Consider the following 23631-nt stretch of genomic DNA (forward strand, 5'->3'; position numbering starts at 1 on the left):
GATTTTTTGTATGAGTTATGAGAGAAACTAAAGAAAAGGTGCAATAAAAAGCAAACTAAAGTAGCTGACATTTAGGATACTGACATGGGAGCAACACTGCAACACTGCAATATGAAAGACAGAAATATTTAGCTTCATATAAGTCACCACAACATAGGAAGTTGTCACTATTTCTTCTGTTTACACTCTACAATATAAAAAAAGGAAATGTTAATACCAGCACTAAATTACAAATATTACACAAATTTTGATTGCAACATATGTTTCACTGCTATACTTCCATTAGCTTCTATGCAAGTTACTGGGCGTCTTTTGGAAGAGATTTTGTCATATCCTTTCATCAGTGTAATGTGTTTTCTTATAGCACGTGTTGTACTTGGACGTGCCCCCATTAAACGTATTTTCACATTTTCAGGATCATTCCCCCTGGACATTACTGACAAATAATGGCGTAATGTTGTTTTAAGCTGTTGATTCTCAATTGTCAAGGCTTCATGATGTAGCTTCAGAGCAGCAGATTCAAGGAAAACATGATTGTACTTCCTCCAAAAGTTTTCAAGCTTCTGGTATGTAAGTATCTCCTGTATAAATGTAAAGCAAATAATACATCAGGAAAGATTCGTTTAAGGCAAGTGCACATACTACGTATTTTATTCACAGGAAAAGAAACAAAGTAGTAGTATAATGAACTTAAATGAAGTAACTGTGTGAGATATAAAACAGAGCTGACAAACACACAAAATTAAAGACAACTGCTAGTTTTAAAAAAATATTTATGATTCAGTTAAATGTGGCAGAAAGGAAAACTATAAGTGTAGGTACTGAAAGGAAGGAAAAGCCATGCCAAATTCTGAATTAGGAGAGACCCACACTTCAGTGAATGATTACAAAGTAACAATGGATTTACAGCCATAAATCAAATTACTGAGTAGTCCTAACAAATTAGCTGTTGTGAGATTATATGTCAGAAATGAGAGCTAAATATAATGGACTAAAAATGTAGAAACTAGGAAGACAAAATTTGAAATGGAAAAAGAAAATTGCACAAGAATGAAAAGATTGAGAGACTCTAGCAAAAAGGAATAATATTTTTAAAAAGGCAAAAAGAAGAGATGAAGAAGGGCAACACAATTCAGTAGCCATTTTCAAAATTTGTGAGCATTGGTAGTGAAATGAAGGATAAGGAAGACACAAAAAATTAAAAAAAATATTGAAGGGCCTGTCATTATGTTCTGCAGTTTCTTGGCAATAGAATGTTGGAAGCTGCCTATTCATCCTGGTATAATCCGTTCATCATAAGAATAAACCTGATGAAAACAAACACAAATGTGATCATTGGTCAGAAGCCATAGCACACGTACATTGGTGTTGTTACACTCTTGGAAGTAGGTCCTACCTATGTATTAGATATATTATTACTAGGTTACGTTAAATGAAACTTTAAGAAAAATTTTGATGGCTATTAATACACTTGAATATCTTGAAGTTTTAGCTTTAGCTACGTAGTTTTTTTTCAAAAATCATGTAGTCACAGCCTCTGCAGCATTGTCCTCTGAATGTTGTGCTGTTAATGTACAGTATGAAAATGCTGAGGCTTCTTTCTGTTCTGTAGTGAAACAAGCATGTGAAATGTGTTTAAAAAGTGCCGAGAAACAGGCTGTTCTTATAATTTTTAATAAATTTATGGAGATAATTGGCTTGGAGTTTTCCCAGAGACTGTATGTAACACAGTTGATTTACAAACCCACATCGTACGTGTAGAGCAGTCGGTACCATAAAGAAGTGTTAACCACACACAGATAAGTAGCAAGACTGTTAAGCTGCCAGACATACTGGAACTAATGCATGCAGCTTTTTCACATATCACTGCCGAATGCTAATGGGATATACACTCCTGGAAATGGAAAAAAGAACACATTGACACCGGTGTGTCAGACCCACCATACTTGCTCCGGACACTGCGAGAGGGCTGTACAAGCAATGATCACACGCACGGCACAGCGGACACACCAGGCACCGCGGTGTTGGCCGTCGAATGGCGCTAGCTGCGCAGCATTTGTGCACCGCCGCCGTCAGTGTGAGCCAGTTTGCCGTGGCATACGGAGCTCCATCGCAGTCTTTAACACTGGTAGTATGCCGCGACAGCGTGGACGTGAACCGTATGTGCAGTTGACGGACTTTGAGCGAGGGCGTATAGTGGGCATGCGGGAGGCCGGGTGGACGTACCGCCGAATTGCTCAACACGTGGGGCGTGAGGTCTCCACAGTACATCGATGTTGTCGCCAGTGGTCGGCGGAAGGTGCACGTGCCCATCGACCTGGGACCGGACCGCAGCGACGCACGGATGCACGCCAAGACCGTAGGATCCTACGCAGTGCCGTAGGGGACCGCACCGCCACTTCCCAGCAAATTAGGGACACTGTTGCTCCTGGGGTATCGGCGAGGACCATTCGCAACTGTCTCTATGAAGCTGGGCTACGGTCCCGCACACCGTTAGGCCGTCTTCCGCTCACACCCCAACATCGTGCAGCCCGCCTCCAGTGGTGTCGCGACAGGCGTGAATGGAGGGACGAATGGAGACGTGTCGTCTTCAGCGATGAGAGTCGCTTCTGCCTTGGTGCCAATGATGGTCGTATGTGTGTTTGGCGCCGTGCAGGTGAGCGCCACAATCAGGACTGCATACGACCGAGGCACACAGGGCCAACACCCGGCATCATGGTGTGGGGAGCGATCTCCTACACTGGCCGTACACCACTGGTGATCGTCGAGGGGACACTGAATAGTGCACGGTACATCCAAACCGTCATCGAACCCATCGTTCTACCATTCCTAGACCGGCAAGGGAACTTGCTGTTCCAACAGGACAATGCACGTCCGCATGTATCCCGTGCCACCCAACGTGCTCTAGAAGGTGTAAGTCAACTACCCTGGCCAGCAAGATCTCCGGATCTGTCCCCCATTGAGCATGTTTGGGACTGGATGAAGCGTCGTCTCACGCGGTCTGCACGTCCAGCACGAACGCTGGTCCAACTGAGGCGTCAGGTGGAAATGGCATGGCAAGCCGTCCCACAGGACTACATCCAGCATCTCTACGATCGTCTCCATGGGAGAATAGCAGCCTGCATTGCTGCGAAAGGTGGATATACACTGTACCAGTGCCGACATTGTGCATGCTCTGTTGCCTGTGTCTATGTGCCTGTGGTTCTGTCAGTGTGATCATGTGATGTATCTGACCCCAGGAATGTGTCAATAAAGTTTCTCCTTCCTGGGACAATGAATTCACGGTGTTCTTATTTCAATTTCCAGGAGTGTAGAATGGCTCATCATAAAAGAAGAAGAGAAAATGCGGTGCCTGGTTGGCTTCACTAAGTCTATTGTTGATAGGCTCATTATCAATGAAGCAGGTGACACTTCCAAACTGAAATGTATTTCTCGGATTCAGATAAGGAAGGAGCTAAGAGATTACCAGACAACTGACTGTAATTAATACCTTCGGTGGCTTCAGTATTCAACAGTATGTCAGGTGAGAACGAGTGCATTTCATGGTTTCTGTCTCTTCACCTAAGAAGCACATGGTAGTGCTGGAGTTTCTTTGAATATTATTTCATTCTCTTTAAAAATTAAATGACATTCCAAGTTATATTGTTTCTTTGCTTGTCTCTTTTTATACCTGAACTGAAGCTGCTCACATCATTGCAGGTTAGTTGGACTGCTGGCTGGACAGAACTGTCCAAGTTTAATGCGCTTGTAAAGCTGGTGTCACACATTTTTGCTCAGTCTATGTGCACGTAATACAGCATAAAACATATCCTTATGATCGTACTTGACTGTACTGGTCACAGCTTGGCTTCCACTCCACATGAAATGAAATCCAAGGAGATTCAAGCAAACGTGGAAGAATACATGGCATAATGTTTACATCAGGTTTATTCTTATAATGAACAGAGTATAGTCACTAAATTCTAATTGCTAGCTAGTGGCTGTTATGTCAGTATAACATAATGGGGAAAAACTGACAGATCAGTTCGTGTATTATGTATATATATATATATATGCTTTTATGAGTTTAGCTTGCCTCGAGAAAGTATGTTTTGCCTGTGGTAGAGTGATGTGCTGCAACATGTGGCGCTTACAAGGTGCTTCAGGCACATCTGAAACTGATACTGCTCAAATAAATTAAAATCGTGGTGTGAAGTTGTGGGCTAATTTTACTAGAGAAGAAATTTAGTTGTTATATTGTCTATGACAGGTCATTTTCATGATGGAAAATTACTTTAGGTAACATTAACATTGTTTCTGGACACAGCTTTAGAATGGCATACGCTTGGTGCACCAGCTGATAAACAGATACCACCCATCCCAACATTAGGAGATAATGGGAATATTTACCGTACCCTTGTTTTGAAGTGCTACTAGTTTATGTTGATACAAAATAGCCTGAAAGAAATGCTTGACCATTTCATCAATGAAATTTCATTATTGAAAAAGCATTCTCAACGACCTACTGCTCATATTCTTACTGAGAATCTCTGCAGCAGATTAGATCCCTTTCCCACAAAATCGAGAAGTCTATGGCTTTAAGAGAGAAGAATCTTAGCATGTAAGGGATTCCAGTTGTTGAAGAGGGGTTACCACTGCTTGAGGGGTTACCACTGTTTGCATACTCACTCACACATTGTGTCCCAAAAGTCACATCATGAAGTACAGCCTTAAGAAATGTGGCATGAGTCCAGTTATACAAAAACAGACAGCAGTGGGCTTAATGTGGTCAGAAGCATGGTAGCAGCCATGAGGTAACTGACAGTTAAAAATCTAAAAAAAGCAGCTTTGAATTTGGAAGATGAAAGGAAAAAGAAAGGAGTGAAGAATGTCACCCATTAATATTTTGTTACTAGTGGGACTTAAGGTCCCCCAGAAAAAACCATGAAGAGGTTTACGATGGTTGCATTGCAGAAAGTTTCATCTTCAAAATCAAACAAACAGTTGTTCAAATATTTGAGAATGATAATAAATAATTTTGTGGGATGGAAGTCAAGTAAGAGTTCAGTAACATATAGACCATGTAATTTGAAATGCCAATATTGATTGAGATACATTACCTGTTATAAGAAGCAAGTAAAGTGGCCATAAGACAGCCAGTAGGTTATTGACAATGGACTATGAATGTTGGTTAACCAAGACAGTATTGTGTTCTGAAAGGAACTTGAGACTACAAACAATAGAATGACTACAATGATCAATCTGTATATCTTAGGAGACATGAAAAGATAATGGTGCAAGAGTACGTCAATGACATATGTTTAATAAATTCATAATATGAGACTCACAATGAGCCCAAATGCTTCAGTAGACCTGTTGTTAATATATGACTATGGGGTATACTTGTATTTTAAATGTGATGCCTTTGAAAAGCTGACAGAAGCCTTTTGATAAATCCTCCACATTAAGCCACTAAACTGCAGTAAAGCCATGTCCATTACAAGGTTCAGAATAATACTGCATTTCTGAGGCAGTCAACAGAACAAGATCCATTTGTACATAGATCAGATATTCTGGTTAATGATGTTGAAATGGTGCATTACAATCACAGTGGGGCATACAACTATTTGAAACAAACATCTTTTAAACACTAATATTCTTACATTACGCTTGGAGACATACAACATGGGGCAAAAACAAGGCAGTAGTAACAATTGTATCTCATCTGCTAAACTGCTTACTGGAGATAGGAGGGTTCCTTAGTAGTAGGTAAAGTGAAGGAGTGCAGATTATAATGATGTGCCTACTCAGGGCTAGTTGTGTGATATTTATGTCACAAGAAAATGATATCGAAGCAGAAAACTGAGAAAATGGTAGGTTTAGTACACATATAGATAAATAATGGAAGTTACTAAATAGATTAAATTCAACATAGGAGAAATGTACTTAAATGGTTATATCTACCCCCCCCCCCCCCCCCCCCTCAGATGCTAAATTGCAACTTATCGTTCCAGGAAGATTAATGGAGTTATTACTGACAAAAATTTGGTTTAAAGATCATGAATTTATTCAATACCTCTAGTAATGGATCACTGATATCTTGTTTCTCCAGTGTCTTGAGATCATCACCTTCACTAGGTGGTAAGAAATCACTCCCAAAGGGAATAACTTTCTCTCTTTCAGTCTCATATTTACTACAGATTCCAAACAAATGGAAGATCTGTTCTGCTTTTTTGATGATTACATTTAGTTCCTGGAAGTAAATAGGCAGCAAGTCAGATGTGAGCCATACAATTGCTTTCTACAAAATAAAAAGTTTCTGTATACACATGTATACAAGACACACACACACACACACACACACACACACACACACACACACACACACAACATCAATAATAACTTTACCTCTAGAATATCAATGAAGCTTTTCCATTTTACACTTTAATACAGCAGTTAATTTGCATCTATCCTATACTCATAGAAGTCCCCCCTCCCCCTTTTCAAATAAAATAAAAAAAACAGCAGTTACTTTCCAATTAAACTGTACAAGTTCTATATAAAAGTGAGTTTCTTGACAACAGAAATAAACATTGACTAAATTTCAGGGTATTCTTCTGCACCGTATTTCAGCATGGAGGCAATACTGTAGTGTACACACTGCAGTCTCCAACCTGTAGTGCATACGGTAGGCTAAATCACATGACCTGCAGTGGAAGAATACAGCTAAACATGCCATCACTTCTCTCAGTCTGACTTGTGTTGTTTCTAGCAGAATTCTCCCATAAGAACCTTTGACACTGGATACAGTTTCTATTCAACCACATTATGTATGTCCTTCTGCTGAATTCTGTCCCTTTCTCTGTGAGTTCTAATTGTGTGTCGCTGTATTCACAGTTCTTACGCTTAACAAAACTCTTCCTACTGGAAACAGGACAGGGTATGACATGAGTGGGGTGACATTTATTTATTTATGTTTTTTTTGCACATAGCCATGAAGCTGATGACTATTTCACACTTTATACTGAGAGTAATTCAATAATGTGACTTCAATAAATGAAAATAATATGTACATACTGTGGTGGTACATACATTTATCTTAATATGTTACATGTTGCAACAGAGCTCCTTCAGCTTTGACTTCACTGATTGAATACAAACACTTATTGACTGGGAAAGCTTTGCTCCACAAGTTTACAAAGTATGTGGCAGCTTGTTGATCCATATCTGCCCATTAATGTATGGACTATGGTCAGTTATATTTAATTTCGTCATAATTATGACTATCTCTGCGCCTGCATACTTTATTTTAGTTACGCACAAAAAATATTAGAGTTTATACAGATATAAGGAAAACATTATCAAATAAGTATGTTGGCCAACGAATTCATGGTAGGACTCACTGGATCTTAGTCATGAATTAAACTAAAATAATAATAATGGCGTGTGATGAGGGCCTCCCGTCAGGGAGACCACTCGCGTGGTGCAAGTTTCTCGATTTGACGCTACTTCAGTGACTTGCGCATCGATGGGGATGAAATTATGATGATTAGGACAACACAACACCCAGTCCCTGAGCGGAGAAAATCTCCGACCCAGCCGGGAATCGAACCTGGGCCCTTAGGATTGACAGTCCGTCGCGCTGACCACTCAGCTACCGGGGGTGGACATGAATTAAGGTAACTGCTCTTCTATTCAGGTGTATGTCTGCAGCACAGCACCACAGTTCAATCCCATAATTAAGTAATGGGTCAGTTTTTCTGTAATACACAACATCTACTCAGAGAAACAGTGAGAGCAATAAACACACACATATCTCAGCAAGACCACTATGTGTAACTGATGCCTGGCAGAAAATGGTAGCTGAGAACCAGATGGAAAGGCCAGGCACACATCTACCCATAGAAACAAGTAATGGTGAATCAACTGTTTTTCACAATTCTGGAGGAAAGCAGCAATATGCTATTCTTGCTGGCTAGTAGCTATTTCCTGGTAGCTGTTTTAGTGTCCAAACAACTACATGACATCACAATCTCTGTCGGCTGAATAATGTTAGGAGTAAAGAATATTCAAGAAAATTTATGGACATAAGGAAAAGCATACAGTGTCACAAATTAAGTTCTTCATTTATGAAAATTTGTATAATTAATGAAATTTTAATTGCTGTCCTTGCAGGTGATGTGAGAACACAAAGGAAACACCTTGATATCTGTGCAAGATAAGATGAGCTAGCCATTACACGGATTTTTTATTTTTGTATCTCCTGCAGCTATAGACAAGAAAATGAATATGCTGATGGTCAGACAAACTACACCAGAGTCAATTAGTGCCAACAGAAGTGTGAACTATTCTCAATGATATCACTGCATGCCAATGCCAGAGGATGTGAGGCTGGCAGTACCTCTCGCTATTTAAGTACACAACCAGCCACAGCAAGGCCACTTCACAGCAAGTTCATCAATGAGTTTACTGTAAGCTGTATTGACAACTCTACTGTTATCTGGATTTCTCTCTATCTTGTTGTTTTGGACTGTTTTCAGTAACTCATAATGTCTTGGCTAGTCTCACACTTCTTTTGAACCATGAGAGTCATACTTTGGTTTCCTCACACTTTTTGTGAAAATACGAAAAAGTGAACTTCGTGGCAGCACATCTGTGCGGAGGACAGTTACCAAGCATGTGAAGACAGAAGCCCCTTTTCCAAGGTGTTATGGGCATATTATTAACAACAATAGTAAATGTGTACACATATTTTTAGTAAAATTTACCAACGTAAAAAGTTATTGAAAAAAGATGATTATTGTTAGTCAGTGCTGGTGTGTTTATGTATGCAGCAATATTACACATGTATCATCTGTGAGCAAGTTACTGTGTTAGTGCATTACCCAGTATTAACTGTGAATTTTTGCTGCTTAATCCCTTATGTAGGTATTACACATGCATGCAACTCTGTCAGTGGCTAATAGTCCTTTGTGCAGGCTCACACAGTCACACCACATGCCTTGTTCAGTTACGGAAACATTTCTTTGCAGGAGTTTTAATCTATGAACCAAAATTAAAATGGATAAGTACTGAATAGAACATTATAAAGAAGCAAGTAATATCTTATTTTCATAGAACTAAAAAAACTGCTAACTGTGTAAAATATTTTAAAACACGGTGCTTCATACAAATGAACTTCACAATTCTATATACCAATTACAATGTCTCTTCCAATACTTCCTTTCATATTCCATACGACCTTATTGGTCTTTTCTTCACTGTACTTGGCAAAAAATGTAGAAAATGCCTGGCTATGAAACAAATTGCTTCTGGTGTTTGAGGTACGTGTTCAACTGATGATCATTGTAATAAAGCTACATACCCAACAGTTCACTAAGACTAATAAGAATTCCCTTCTGAGTTTTCCACCACCATCTGGTTCAACTCAGAACATGTGCACTGAAACATATCATGTCTGATAAATGATGAAAAACTTCTAATACAGTATTTCAGTCTGCTCCATGCGATATCTTTGCAACTGGGATTAACTCCTATCCATGCTTCCCATATTCTTGATGTAACCCATGACAACACATGGTTTTTGCATAACTTTATTCTTTAAATGCACCAGCTAAGAATGTGGTGGCCATTAGGCCATTAAAAAGTCTCTCTCATCCATCCATTTCTTCAAAATCTGCTTGGTGCTGTATGCCATAACACATTCTCCCCTCTTCAGTCTTTCATTTTTCATGAAGTCAAGTGGGACCTGTCTGTATTGTTGTATTATGCCAACAACATGAGTATTCTTACTTCCAAGTTTGACAACCAAACCTTAACTATTATACTAGTAGTTGAAGTAAACACAGTAACACTTTCCAAGCATGCTCCAAAACAATTTGAGTAATTGTTTTCTCTCCATGATAATGAGTGGCATAGTTTGTGTCCTTTCCCGTATATGTGTACATGCAGCAGACAGTATTAGACTGCCTTAACACTGCCAATACTAAGTGTGAAACACCTAACAGTCATATACCTTCCCTAATCATATGCCTTCCCTAACAATAGCTACTGACAATAGATTTCTAATCTTCCACCTAATTGTGCTGTCAGTCGAAACAAATTAAATGAAATAGACATCTTCTTAAACACAAACCAGCCACTTATCTTCTGTATAAATGAGCACTGGCTCACACAAGCTGTATCTGCCTTGTACATTCCTGAAGGATACGAGCTAGCAACTACTTTCTGTAGGACTATAATTAGACATGGAAGAGTGTCTATTTTTGTAAATAAAATGTTTAATATTAGCTAATACATACTAAACTTTGAAATGTTATCATGAGTGGAAGTTTTTGAAATTGCACCTGTATCTTTTTCTAGTTTTGAGCTTACCCTTGTCTCTGTCTACCGTAATCAGCACTCTGACTTTACTGCATTTATTAAAAATGTATAGCATTTCAAAAATTACCTGGAGACGAAAAATGGCAACTTCGAGCCTGTGTTTATTGGAATGTTAATCTTGACATTAGGTGTAAAACTCAAACTATGGTCTGCTTTTTAACCTATTTATAAGCTGCCAATTTTTACTGTGTACATCCAGCAAGACAAGATGCATGCTTGGACAATAGAATTACCAAAATAACCTTGAATTAGATTATGGTGTGATAGCTCCAACGTTATCAGATCACTAGGCCTACAGACACTTACTGACATTGTTAGTAAAATGTACAGCAACCCTCTTCTGTTGAGAAATTGAAAATATTAAAAACTGATCACATTATTTGCTTGAGGAACAAGTTAGCCAAAGTCAAGTGGCTGTCCACAAGCAAGTAAAAGAGTCAAAAATGATTATGCACCAAACAAACAAAATACATCAGACTGGTGCACAACTTACATAAAAGAACTCAAGAGACATACTTTTTGCCTTGAACACCAAAACAAAAGCTGGCAATCCTGTTATGAGGTAGGTAGAAGGCACAAATAAAAATTTACATGAAGGAAATGCAGGTACCAAAGAGGCCAGCCAATGATATATTCACTGAAAATTAATGCAAGGCACCCTGGAAGGCAGTGAACTCCGTAGCAGGGGAACACTGAGCAAATGACTACAGTCTCACCCAAGGTGCTAAAGAACTTCTTCATAAATTGTGGAACACAGGGAAAATCTGCTACCTCAAACACAGATGAAAATAATTCTGAAGATATGAGAACGAAGTCTTTCATGACGGCACTGATATTCAAAACATTCTTGGTTTTTTTGCTTGTCAATTTGAGATAAAGTCTTGAGCTTTTGACGATAGCCTCCATTGGCATCATTGTGAGCAACTGACAGTCTTTACTGCTTCTGTGGTAACCTCATATAGCCCATTGACGGCTTCTGATTTTTAATATGCCATTGGTGTTCTGCACAGTGGTCGGAAATAGTATGAATGGTCTGACCTATATAATAGCTTCCACACTCACAGGGGATATTATCAATTCCAGGGACTCTGAGACCAAGACTGTCCTCAGCAGGGATCATCATCTCCTTAATTTTCTTAGGAGGACAAAAAATTGGTCTTATATCCTGTCTACCCAGGACTCTTCCTACTTTACTAGATATAGTACCACAAAAAGGAAGAACCACAATCCGTGATCATCCTGTGAGTGTGCAGCATTTTCACATTTGCTTTTCTTGGAGAGTGCTGCCTTTATATCTCGTGCACCATAACCATTCTTTTAAAACAAGTACTTCAGATGGTTAATTTTGGACTTCAAGTGCTCCTCATCAGAAACAGTTTATGCTCTATATACCAATAAACAGGATGATGGAAACACTGTGCATTAAGATATAAATCAGTATGCATTGGCTTGTGATAAAACAGAAGCCAAGACACCTGTCTGTCTGTCATTGTACTAAAATGTCTAAAAATGGCAATCTTCCTTCCTTCTCCGTCTCGACAGTGAATCAGATGTTCAGATGTAATTCTGTTCATGCATTCCATGAATTTTTCAAGAGCTTTTGCACTGTGTGGCTAGACAATAAATGTATCATCAACATAACGATAAAATAATGATGAATGGAGGGGAGCCAAATTTAATGCACACTCCTCAAAGTTCTCCATAAAAAAATAGGCAGTGATGGAGAAAATGGGGAGCCCATTGCCATACCATCCATCATTTCATAAACTTTGGTACCATACAAGGAGTTGGTGGTCGTCATCACATGCTGGATCTACTTTATAGTTTCAGGAGGAGGAAGATCCACCAGCAATTTCAAAGTGTCCTCCACAGGAACTTTTGTGAACAATGATATCACCTCCAGGCTGACTTAAATGTCATTTGGACCAACTCTAATCTGTTGATTTTCGCAATGAACATCGGGAGTTTTTGATGTGATGTTCACAATGGCCAACTATAGGAATCATCAACTTGGCCAACTTGTAGGCAGGAGAACCAATTGTACTGACAATAGGCCTCAAGGGAACAATATCCTTATGGATCTTCAATAGTCTGTACAACCTGGGAGGTCTAGGAGCAACAGTGAAGACAATCCAGACAATGACGATGAAGGCTATCATCAAAAGCTCAAGATTTTATCCCGAATTGATGCAGCAAGAAAACTGAGAATGTTTTACATAATTCTGAAGGTACTTTGAACAATAAAGGCCTATCTGATTTGAGACACATTACTTTTAAGTGGATTCAAGTCAGTTGAAATATTGTACACCAAACTGTATCTAATCCAGGTAATATTGAATATATTTACGGCTTTTCAAATCAAATCCTAAAATACATCAGTGATATTACAGAGTTTTCTCTGATTTTTTTTATAAACTACATGTTTCAAGTTGGAAAATTCCTTAATGCCTTGAAATCCACAATTGTCATCCTAGTTTAGAAGAATCCTGACAGTTACAGGTCAATATTCCTCATTCCCGTAAAGTCTAAGTGTCATAGAACACTGCACAAATGACCAATTATGCAGCTACTTTGAGAACAATAAGCTAATCTGTTCCTTGCTACATGTAGTAAAATCTCTGGTAACAAATGTTCTGGAACGTTTTGAAAGCCAGTCTTTGGCCTGTGCTAGGCTTCTCAATCTGAGTAAAGTATCTGACACCATATAGTATGATATTCTAATATCTAAATTTGGAAAATTATGAACTTGAGGGTAATGAACTACCACTAATTAATTTGTATATCTCAGATAGGAAACAAACTGTCAACGCAAATAATTGTACATCAAATGCCCTGCCTGTTACTACAGGAGTACTACAAGATTCTGTCCTGGGCCCTTTTCTCCTTGTAATGTATGTGAATGATCAATCTAGTTCTTCATCCTACAAGATGTAATATATGCTGATGGTACAACCCTCATACCGACCAATCATAATACAGCCAAACCGGAAAAGGTAAGCACAGACAAAGGTGGATATTTCAATACAGTCCTTAAAAAATTAATTAGTAATAAATAAAAACAAAACTGAAATAATATTTGGTACTTCTATCTCCACAAAGCAAGTGAACATATAGCAGGGACTTGATACAACCGTTAATAGCCTGTTAAGTGAACACAGCAGAATAAGGAGGACACATGCTATCATTATGAACTAAGCTTCATGTCATAGCCTCACATTAGCTCCTTTTAAATACTACAGTATTCCAGCTCTCATCAGCTGATCACTGGTATCGATGGTATTCACAGTAATAGCACTTGATTCTATGATAACAATACTGTAGTGAATCTATGTCCTTGATGCTGCAGTCTACGAACCAGCTGAATATGTGTTTGAAATGATGGTCTTCACCTGATGTACTCCACACTGCTTGCCACCTACAATCTACTGATGGAGAATCTGACTGTTTTCCAACAACACCACATCGCAGAGTGCTGCCAGCACTGAATTTCAATGCAGAAGCCAGTAATAGGGCCTCCTGGGGTCTATTTCCTGTTCAACACCCACGTGCCTCCAGGTAAACCTACCAGGCAACAGGGAAGCGATCAACCAAGTACACAGCTACCAACACCAGGCACATTGCTAATGGGCCATGTAGAATTTGTCTTTCAACAGCTAATGAGAGATCATATTTTTCTGCTGAGCATGACCACCACTGGCCAGCCAGCAACTCGCTGTGGCGCCGAGCTCACTAACACAATCGCCTGGGCGTGCAGATGCAGAGCTGACTAAACAGACATTAGCTAGAATCCAACATGCAGCAGAATGAAGCATCAGCCAAGGCTGGAGTGGGAGAGTAACAAATTGTAAATACTTTGAATAAATGATTGAACTCTAATAACATTTTATTGTCATCAAAGGCACTTCATAGTTTCTCAGCTGCCGTCCAGACCTCTCAGAGGAGAGTCTCCACTTGAACCCCCTGCACAGCATTCACACTGTATTATGAGTAACAGCTCTTTTTATAGTGCAAAGTCCACCTGCTTAGCTGATTGGTAACATGCTTGCCTCCCATGCAGCGGGGCCAGGTTCGATTCCCGGCTGGGTTGGAGATTTCTCTGCTCGTGGACTGGGTCTTGTGTTGTACTCATCATCATTTCATCCTCATCACCAGCATGCAAGTCACCCAATGTGGCATTGACTGAAATAAGACTTGCCCTCGGCAGCCGAACTTCCCTGGATAGGGCCTCCCAGCCAACAATGCCACACACTGATTTCATTTCTAGTGCAAATATTACACATTCCCACAAACAACCACACAGGCACCCAAATGCTCACTTTTGTGGTCATTGTAAGACTGATTACTGATACTCATTTATTGAAAGCAACTGCCTGAACTGATGGAGGTGGGAAGAGTATAGGGAAGGACACAAGGAGGTGCAATTCACAGTCACATAAGTGACTATCATAATAACAGGGATTGGCTTATATTACATAAGCTTCACATGACTGCATGAAACTTAGTTTTTCAAGGCTGCAATTCATCTCTGCGACTGGGTGATCAGAGTAAAAAATATAACAAGTTGATTTTGTGTTGTACTTTAGCGCAGTGGGTAGTGTAATTATTAACCTGTTACTGAAGGTCTTGGTAGCATAATTATTAACCTGTTACTAAAGGTCTTAAGTTCGAATCTCAGCAAATGCCATGACCTTTTTTATTTCTAAATCTAATCCAAAAAGTTTATTATCATTTTTATTCAAGTAATTTGTTTAAATGTATTTTTTATTCCTAATTCTTTGCCCCATCATTTGCATCTTCATACTGACTTTTTTTTATATACTCTTATTTTTCTATCAATAATTCTTTTTCATTTGGAATCTGCCTTTGTCATCTATAATCTGCAACCAAGTGCCAACGAGGACTACTCATTGGTTTTTGACATGATAGCTCATGTAGCCAGTGAGGGGATGGTTTCAGATAACCAATGCTAGCAAGAATTTACAGTTTGCTTTCAAAGCTGAAACTGAACTTTTTTCTGTCTTGAGTTTGCTTGAAGAGGTTAGCTTTAATAACAGTGAAGAAAGCAATCATGATTTTAGTTCTGCCACAGATTGTTGATCATGGCTGTCTCCGATACATTACATGTCATGATGTTGTTGTTACTTTGGAACGTGAGTTTAAATTTTGGGTTACAAAACACATTTCCTGCCACAGTTCAGTCTTAAAATCAACTGTCGACAGAGCATCTCCCATTTCCGACATACCTTGCAGCAGTCACTACAAACATTGCTCCGCTTTGCACATTAACAGCATTTGTGAAGTGACTTGCCATGTTTGTGTGTCACCTGTAACCGACTGGTAGCTGGCAGCTGATGTGACAACACAGTAGCGGCAAATGACAGACATCAACTATCAAGTATTTTTAAACTAATTGTAGGACTGATTTTTCTTATTGCGTATTTCTGTGCACCATACATTCATCCATTATAGGAGAGTCATTTCCTTTCCCTTATTTTATGTCTTGCTCCATCCAGAAATTTCCAGTATTGTTAAACACTGCCTATTCGGTTTTTTCCTCCCATTCCCTTCTATCTTTGTTACTGTATCTCTTTATGTTTCCTTCCCACACCCTTTTACCTTTGTTACATCTGTCTTTACACATACAGCTCATTGTCCATTCTTTATTCCTTAATATTTCTGTACTCTCCTCTACAGTACCTTCCTTCAGAACACACTCCAGTCACCATCTGTAGCACAATTTGAATATCCACTGTTGTTACGGCAAACCACACTAAATAGTGCAGCGCTATGGCTCTGTGCTCATGTGGTAATACACCCTTTTCAAATATTTAATTCCACTGTGGTTTTTCACATAGTCTCCTCTACCAAATTGTGCTACCCAATGTAACCATTAGCTAATTGTGCATGTATATTTACAATCTCATTGTACAATAGCAAAAGTTTATTTATGAATTCATGTGTTTCTTACTGTCATGTGTAGCAATTTGTAATCAAATTTATTTATTTATGGGTATGCCCAGTACTTACTGCTCCTTTAAAACATTTTCTGAACTTTCTGTGTACCTCTCTATACCTTAAAACGCTTTGACAACAACCTTATTATTTTCAACGATTTTTAATAAATTTTTAATTATTCCTTTTGTTTCCTGACCATCCTACTGTGAATCCTTGCTCATTTTACCTTTACCAATTCCAAAAATTCTCTTTTGCCCTCACAAAACTCCAACAATTACACATCCTCTTTCTAGAATCCTGTCTGGCACATGGTATCCCACCTAATGAGCTAACCCTTAAAATTGGCATCCCAGGCTGTCACCCATCCTACAGCAAGAACTTTCTTCACCTTTTCCAATTCCATGAGTCCCTCACCCTCATCAACTACACATTCTCTTTCTAAAATCCTGTCTGGCATATGGTATCCCACCTAATGGGCTTACCATTAAAACTGGCATCCCAGGCTGTCACCCATTATACACCAAGAACCTTCACCTTTTCCAATTCCATGAGTCCTTCACTCTCACCAATCTGGTCCTTTATGACCACACAATCCAAGCTCAAACCATACTTGACAGCCTCAACACTTATTGTAAAATCCTTTTACCCTGTGACCCCAACCACCGGAACGTGATTGCTGCAACAGAAACTCCTACCCTTCAACAGCTGGAACAGCATTCCCAGCACTATCAGGTGAAGCTGTCCCAGTTACAGCTGTCTCATGCCCACATGGGACTATCTATAGTCAATCTTCATTGCCAAACCTAATTTCCACCATGATGGGCTTGTAGAGGACCTTCTTTTCTTTACCCCATATAGAACCTCGTTCAAAACAGTTCCAACAGCACTCCACCCACAATCCTCCTCCCCTTTCACCCCGTCATCCCCTGACAGTCTTCATAAACTCCTCACGTCTAACCTGCCCTCACCTTTCTTTCCTAAATTCCTCCCCATTGAGTCCAATATCACTCCTATGAAGCACTCTACTATCTGAAACCTGGAAAACAATCAGACCTTATCATCCTTCCTGAGTCATTGTGATAAATGGCTTAGTGTCTCTGCCAACATTCTGACACTTCTCTATACAAACCTTACAACCCTGATCCCCTCCCAGAAGTCCAACATGACCTCAAGCAGCTCCTCAAGGCCATAGGTCTATCCCAAAACCGACACCTGAGTCCATCTCCCTCCTCATTACAGCAACAATTCCTACCACTCTTGTACATTTTACCTACTCTCCGAACTCTACGAACCCAATGACAGGTCTCCCTAATTGTTGTCCCATTGTGGCTGGGTACAGTTATCCCACAGAAAGAACCTCTGCCTTCACTGACCAACACCTTGAAACTATAGTCAGTAACATCCCATCTATAACCTAGACACTGCTCACTTTCTTCACAACCTCTCCACAGTTCCAGGCCCATTACCACTTGACCCCTTTTTGGTCGCTTTGGATCCAACATCCTTGTACACCAACATCCCCCATGCCCATGGCCTTACAGCCATAGAACACTACCTTTCCCAACATCCAACACTACCAAACCACTACATCTTCCATGATCCTCCTAACCAACCACATCCTGATGCACAATTATTTCAGTTTTGAAGGTCAAGTCTACAAACAAATATGTGGCATTGCCATGGTAGCATCCCGTGCCAAACTTTTTATGAATCATCTGGAAGAATGCTTCCTATCCAGTCAATGTCTAAAACCTCTTGTCTGGTTTACATGCACTGATGAAATTTTCAAGATCTGAACTCACAGCTCTTTCCTCCATAACCTCACATCTCTGGCTCTGTAAATATGTCTGTCCATAACAAGCATACAAACCACCAACAGTACCTCCACTTTGACAGCTGTCATGTGTTCCAGGTCAAAAATCTCTTCCTCACATTCTTGCCATCCATATATGCTGCATCTGCAGTGAAAAGCAGGAGTTGTCGAAATTTACTCATAACCTAACCAGAGCCTTTACTGACACACAATATTCTATTTAGCTCATCCATAAAAAAATTTCCCACACCATCTACTCCTCTGACACCAGTAAAACTGTTAACCAGCACTCCTCTGATACCCAGTATCATTCTTGCCTTGTAAGCCTCAACCACATCCTCCACCAGGGCTTTGACTAACTCTCGTTACATCCTCAGATATGGGGTATCCTACCCAAAATCCTATCTATGTTCCACAAAGTAGTGTCCTGCTGCCTACCAAACCTACAGAATATCTTTGTGCATCACTCTTCCAAACCTACTCCCAATCCTGCACCCATGGGTCATTTCCAGGGATCGGCCCAGGTGCAAGACTCACCTCACACATCTGCGATGCACCTCCTGCCACAGCCCAGTCACAGGTGTTTCTTACTCAATTAAAGATGGAGTCACATGTGAAAGCGACCATGTTATATATCAGCTATGATGCAATTACTGTACAGCATTCTAGGTGGGCATGATAAGTAACCAACTGTCTATCTGCATAAATGCCGCCACCAAATTGCAGCAAACTTGACACCATAATTTAAATGACTTCAACAGCTGCTTCAGTACGTGACTTTTTGGATACCCCCTTCCAGCACAAGTTCCTCTTAAGTATGCAGATGGAAACTGTCTCTCCACCTCTTTACTCTTTTCCTGCTTTCTCCTCCTTACATTCTTTTCTATTCCCTCCCCATCTCCATCAGCTCAGGCAAATGCTTTCTACACTTGAGTATAAATAATCAGTTTTATGGACACTTATAACGAATGGATGATAACAGATTAACTGAGCAGATCTTCACCTTACTTAACAGCTACAAACCCACATGGTTCACTGAAATTAACAAAGGTGTGAAAAACACTGGAATTTGAATGGATAAAATAGAGAACAAAACTTTTCAGAGAAGCAACACAAAAGAAAAGAAAGAGGCCAGCCAATGGAAGGAAGTTGACTCATGAAGAAAAAGAACACCCTCTAAGGATGCAGAAAGCCTGGGAGCAAAGTAAATTAAACAAAAAAGCAAAGCCAAAGTTGTTTTACCATACTTTCCAAAATGGTTATTTGAGTAAATAAATAGATAATGCCTGAACAGCATTTTGAAGTATAGTGAAAATTTATTACTAATACAGTGTACTGATTAAGTTTGTGGTTTGATTGTCTTTTGTTAATGTTGATCCTGACTTGTTTCATACCCCTGAAGGTCCTCCTTTTTAATAGGATCTACAGAATGCTATCAACAAATGTACAAATGGACTCAATGGAAGTTAACATCAAACTTGTCAGTTAGATGCCAAACAAGTACTGTTTGATTCATTTATTTATTCTGCATTCATTCATGATATCTGAGTTATGAAGGTGCAAGTAAAAGAAATAAAAGTGCAAGTAAAAAGACGTGAAATTCCATGTTAAACCATTTGTTTGCCTTGTGTACCTTACACAACAAAACAACAATCACAGTTCTGCATAATAAATGAAAGTATTGTACTATTTGATATGAAAGACACTATTTGGTGAACATTATGACCAACTTACATTGATGGTATTGTTACTGCAAGTAACCATGAGCAACATTTGTTTTTCATCTAGCTTCTTTTCGTTACTTAATTTAACCCTCATATCCCAAAAAGATTTCTGCCAATGTTCTTGCTCTTCTATTAGATCAGCCTTTTTCTTATTCTGATCACTTTTTAATGTAGTCAGCTGAAGCTTCAATGCAGCAACTTGTTCCTACATGGAATGTAAATGTAGCAACATGAAAGTTTTTAGCCAAATGGTAATATACCTTTGTTTATTAGACAAATGAGAAAGTTATGTGCTTATTAAACTTACTGTCAGCAAATTAATCTTCATGTTGCAATCATTAATTGTTTTAGTACTTTCACTGTCTTGGGATTTCAGCAGATGATAATGTGAACGTCTGTTTTCAGTTTCTGAAAAATAATTTCTGAGAACTTGTTGAAAGTCTCTCCATATATTCTCAATCACGGAGCGCTTTTCATCCTGCATTTGTTCAAAATCGCTCAGCAGCTGGAAGTGAAACATGCACAAATATCATACAACAATCATCAACAAATATGACTTACATCTGTATAAGTGGAAGATACTTGGAGATACCAGAATGTTTCAGACAGATTACATAAAGGTAATGCAGAGATTTTGAACCAGATTTAAAACTGCACAACATTTCCCAGTGCAGATGTGGATTCTGTTCATAATCTATTAGTTATGAACTGCAGATTAAAAATGAAGAAATTGCCATAAGGTAGAATATTAAGTGAGATTGGAGCTGGGAAAGGTAAAAGAACCAGAGTTTGCCAAGAGGTTCAAAGGGAGCATTAGGCAGTTGTCAAATTAAACAGGAAAGGATTACAATAGAAGACAATGAATAGTTTTGAGAGAATAAACTGTGAAGGCAGTAGAGGTCATTCCGTGATTTTACCTTGTGAAAATGATCAGTCTGATATTGGAGAGGCAAGCTTTCATCATGACAGCAATGGTGCAGCGCATGCACTGACTTGCAGCAGAAGCAAATGTGCTCTAACAATGCTTGCATATTGCCAACTGGGCACACCACATACACAATGTGATCAAAAGTATCCAGACACCTGGCTGAAAATGACACAAGTTCGTGGCGGCTGCCATCGGTAATGCTGAAATTAAATATGGTGTTGGCCCACCCTTAGCCATGATGACAGCGTCCGTTCTCACAGGCAGATGTTCAATCAGGTGCTGGAAGGTTTCTTGGGGAATGGCACCCCATTCTTCATGGAGTGCTGCACTGAGGAGAGCTATTGATGTTGGTCAGTGAGGCCTGGCATGAAGTCGACGTTCCAAAACATCCCAAAGGTGTTCTATAGGATTCAGGTCAGGACTCTGTGCAGGCCAGTCCATTACAGGGATGTTATTGTCATGTAACCACTCCGCCACAGGCTGTGCATTATGAACAGGTGTTCAATCATGTTGAAAGATGCAACGCCATACCTGAATTGCTATTCAACAGTGGGAAGCAAGAAGGTACTTAAAACAACAATGTAGGGCTCTGTTGTAATAGTGCCACACAAAACTACAAGGGGTGCAAGCCTCCTCCATGAAAAACATGACCACACCATAACACCACCACCCCCGAATTTTACTGTTGGCACTACACATGCTGGCAGATGATGTTCACAGGGCATTTGCCATACCCACACCCTGCCATCGGATAGCTACATTGTATACTGTGATTCATCACTCCACACAATGGTTTTCCACTGTTAAATCATCTAATGTTTATGCTCCCTGCACCAAACTAGGCATTGTTTGGCATTTACTGGCGTGATGTGTGGCTCATGAGCAGCCGCTCGACCATGAAATCCAAGTTTTCTCACCTCCCGCCTAACTGTCATAGTACTTGCAGTCGATCCTGATGCAGTTTGGAATTCCTGTGTGATGGTCTGGATCTTCAACTGTCGGCAGTCTTTGTCAATCAACAGACGAGGTCGGTCTGCATGCTTTTGTGCTGTATGTATCCCTTCATGTTTGCACTTCACTATCCCATCAGAAATAGTGGACCTAGGGATGTTTAGGAGTGTGGAAATCTTGCATACAGACATATGACACAATGGACGCCCAATCACCTGTCCACGCTCAAAGTCCGTGAGTTCTGCAGAGTGCTTCCTTCTGCTCTCTCACAATGTCTAATGACTACTGACGTCACTGATACACACATAGTATCTGGCAGTAGGTGGCAGCACAATGCACCTAATATGAAAAACGTATGTTTTCGTAGTTGTCCGGATACTTTTGATCACATAGTGTACGTGCAGGCAGGGTCTTCAATAGGGAAGCTCATTATATTTTCAACAATATTCACCTGAAGATGGCAAGCTATGGACATCCAGCAGTTCACCCAAAATTTCGTGGAGCAATCTCTATGCCAGAAAAGTTTTAACGTTACACATCAAGCAACAAGAAGACTAGATGACTTACATGAAATACAAATGAGGTTTTTGAGCTCACTGATATTTTTATTAAGTCACAAGAACATGGGCATTATTCCACATTTTTTGAAAATAGTACAGTTCATTAATATAACTGCTGCAAATATCATCAGATACAAAGCGAGCATGCCAGTGATATGAGAAAGGATTTGTCTTAGTAAGTGTGAACTGGTTTGTGTGTCAAAGATATGTATCCGTGTTTAGAAGTTACAGCAAAATTATTTACATTGTCTTGGACTGAGTGGATGGTATGACATTTTCCAAGGCAACTTGATGCACAATAAGGCTATGACAAGGCATATTGCAAAGATAAGCCACTTTCATCATGGGTGATACAGTAGGTTCCTGCTCGATGATATGTTATCAACTTGGTGGTGGAAATCTATGGATGATATGATTGTGTCTGTGCTGGCAAGAAGTCCTAACTTACCTGTTTCACTACCTCTAGTGAACATCAGTCCCACTGTAGGGGCTGTGTGCCATCTTGTAGCTGATGCAGCAAAGGAATGCCATGTGTTGATGAGAGCCACACCACCAAAGAGCAGTTATGATACAGTAGTACTCCAAGAGGGTAAGGATAACACAACTGTGCTAATGCCACTGGAGGATTAATTAAAAAGATCAATGCTTTATTATATGACTTAACATATCACAAGATTGATAAGGGTCCTGCTAACCATGTGGACATTTTGACCTCCAGTTTCCTATCGAAAGGGGTCCTTATGAGGCTGAGACCACATAGTTCTTTTCCATCTAGGGTGTACAGACCAAGTAAGATCTACAATGAAGGTGCACATTTACAACTTACTCTAAGCAATAATGATTTGGCCAACTGTTTAGCATCTTTACTCAAACCTATTGTAGGCAAATGTTTACATCATATTCTACTGATTTTTATCAGCAGACTTAAGCCACTTAAGCTTGGAAATAATGACTTGTTGGTAACTTTTGATGTCTTTTCACTTTTACAATAAAAGCCTCTGGGAGACTTGCTGTAACTCATAAGCAAAAGGTTTAGGATTGAAATTACTGCATTATTCAAGCACAAACTCTCCTTGGCATACTCCTTATTTAACAATGAGATTTTTTAACAATTTGAGTGTTGCCATTGGCAGTCCATTGTCTCCCCTTTTTTTGGAAGATTTTGAGAAGCAGGCAATCAACTCAAGTGTTGTAAGATGAAGAGTATTTTTGCAGTACATTAATGATTCTTTTATAGTCCGGCCTCATGGTTAGGACTGTCTCTGTTCCCTCACCATATGACTGCAGACATATAAACATAAAATTCACTATGGAGATGGAGCAAGAAGGTTGTTCATT

At 39.6% G+C, this 23631-nt stretch overlaps 1 protein-coding gene across 1 annotated transcript in view; it reads right to left on the reverse strand.

The window, feature by feature from the left end:
• Positions 1-236: 236 nt before the first annotated feature.
• The window catches only part of LOC124798197 (dynein regulatory complex subunit 2), a 59443-nt gene continuing 36048 nt past the window's right edge, over positions 237-23631 (reverse strand). Inside the window, exons 6-9 of the mRNA XM_047261535.1 lie at positions 20162-20359; positions 19865-20059; positions 6056-6232; positions 237-581 (exon numbers count right to left, since the gene is read on the reverse strand). Of these exons, the coding sequence (XP_047117491.1) occupies positions 237-581; positions 6056-6232; positions 19865-20059; positions 20162-20359 (915 nt within the window). The remainder of the gene's footprint in view (positions 582-6055; positions 6233-19864; positions 20060-20161; positions 20360-23631) is intronic.

The sequence above is a fragment of the Schistocerca piceifrons genome, chromosome 1 (assembly GCF_021461385.2).
Source record: "Schistocerca piceifrons isolate TAMUIC-IGC-003096 chromosome 1, iqSchPice1.1, whole genome shotgun sequence".
In the NCBI taxonomy this organism is placed as follows: Eukaryota; Metazoa; Arthropoda; class Insecta; order Orthoptera; family Acrididae; genus Schistocerca; species Schistocerca piceifrons.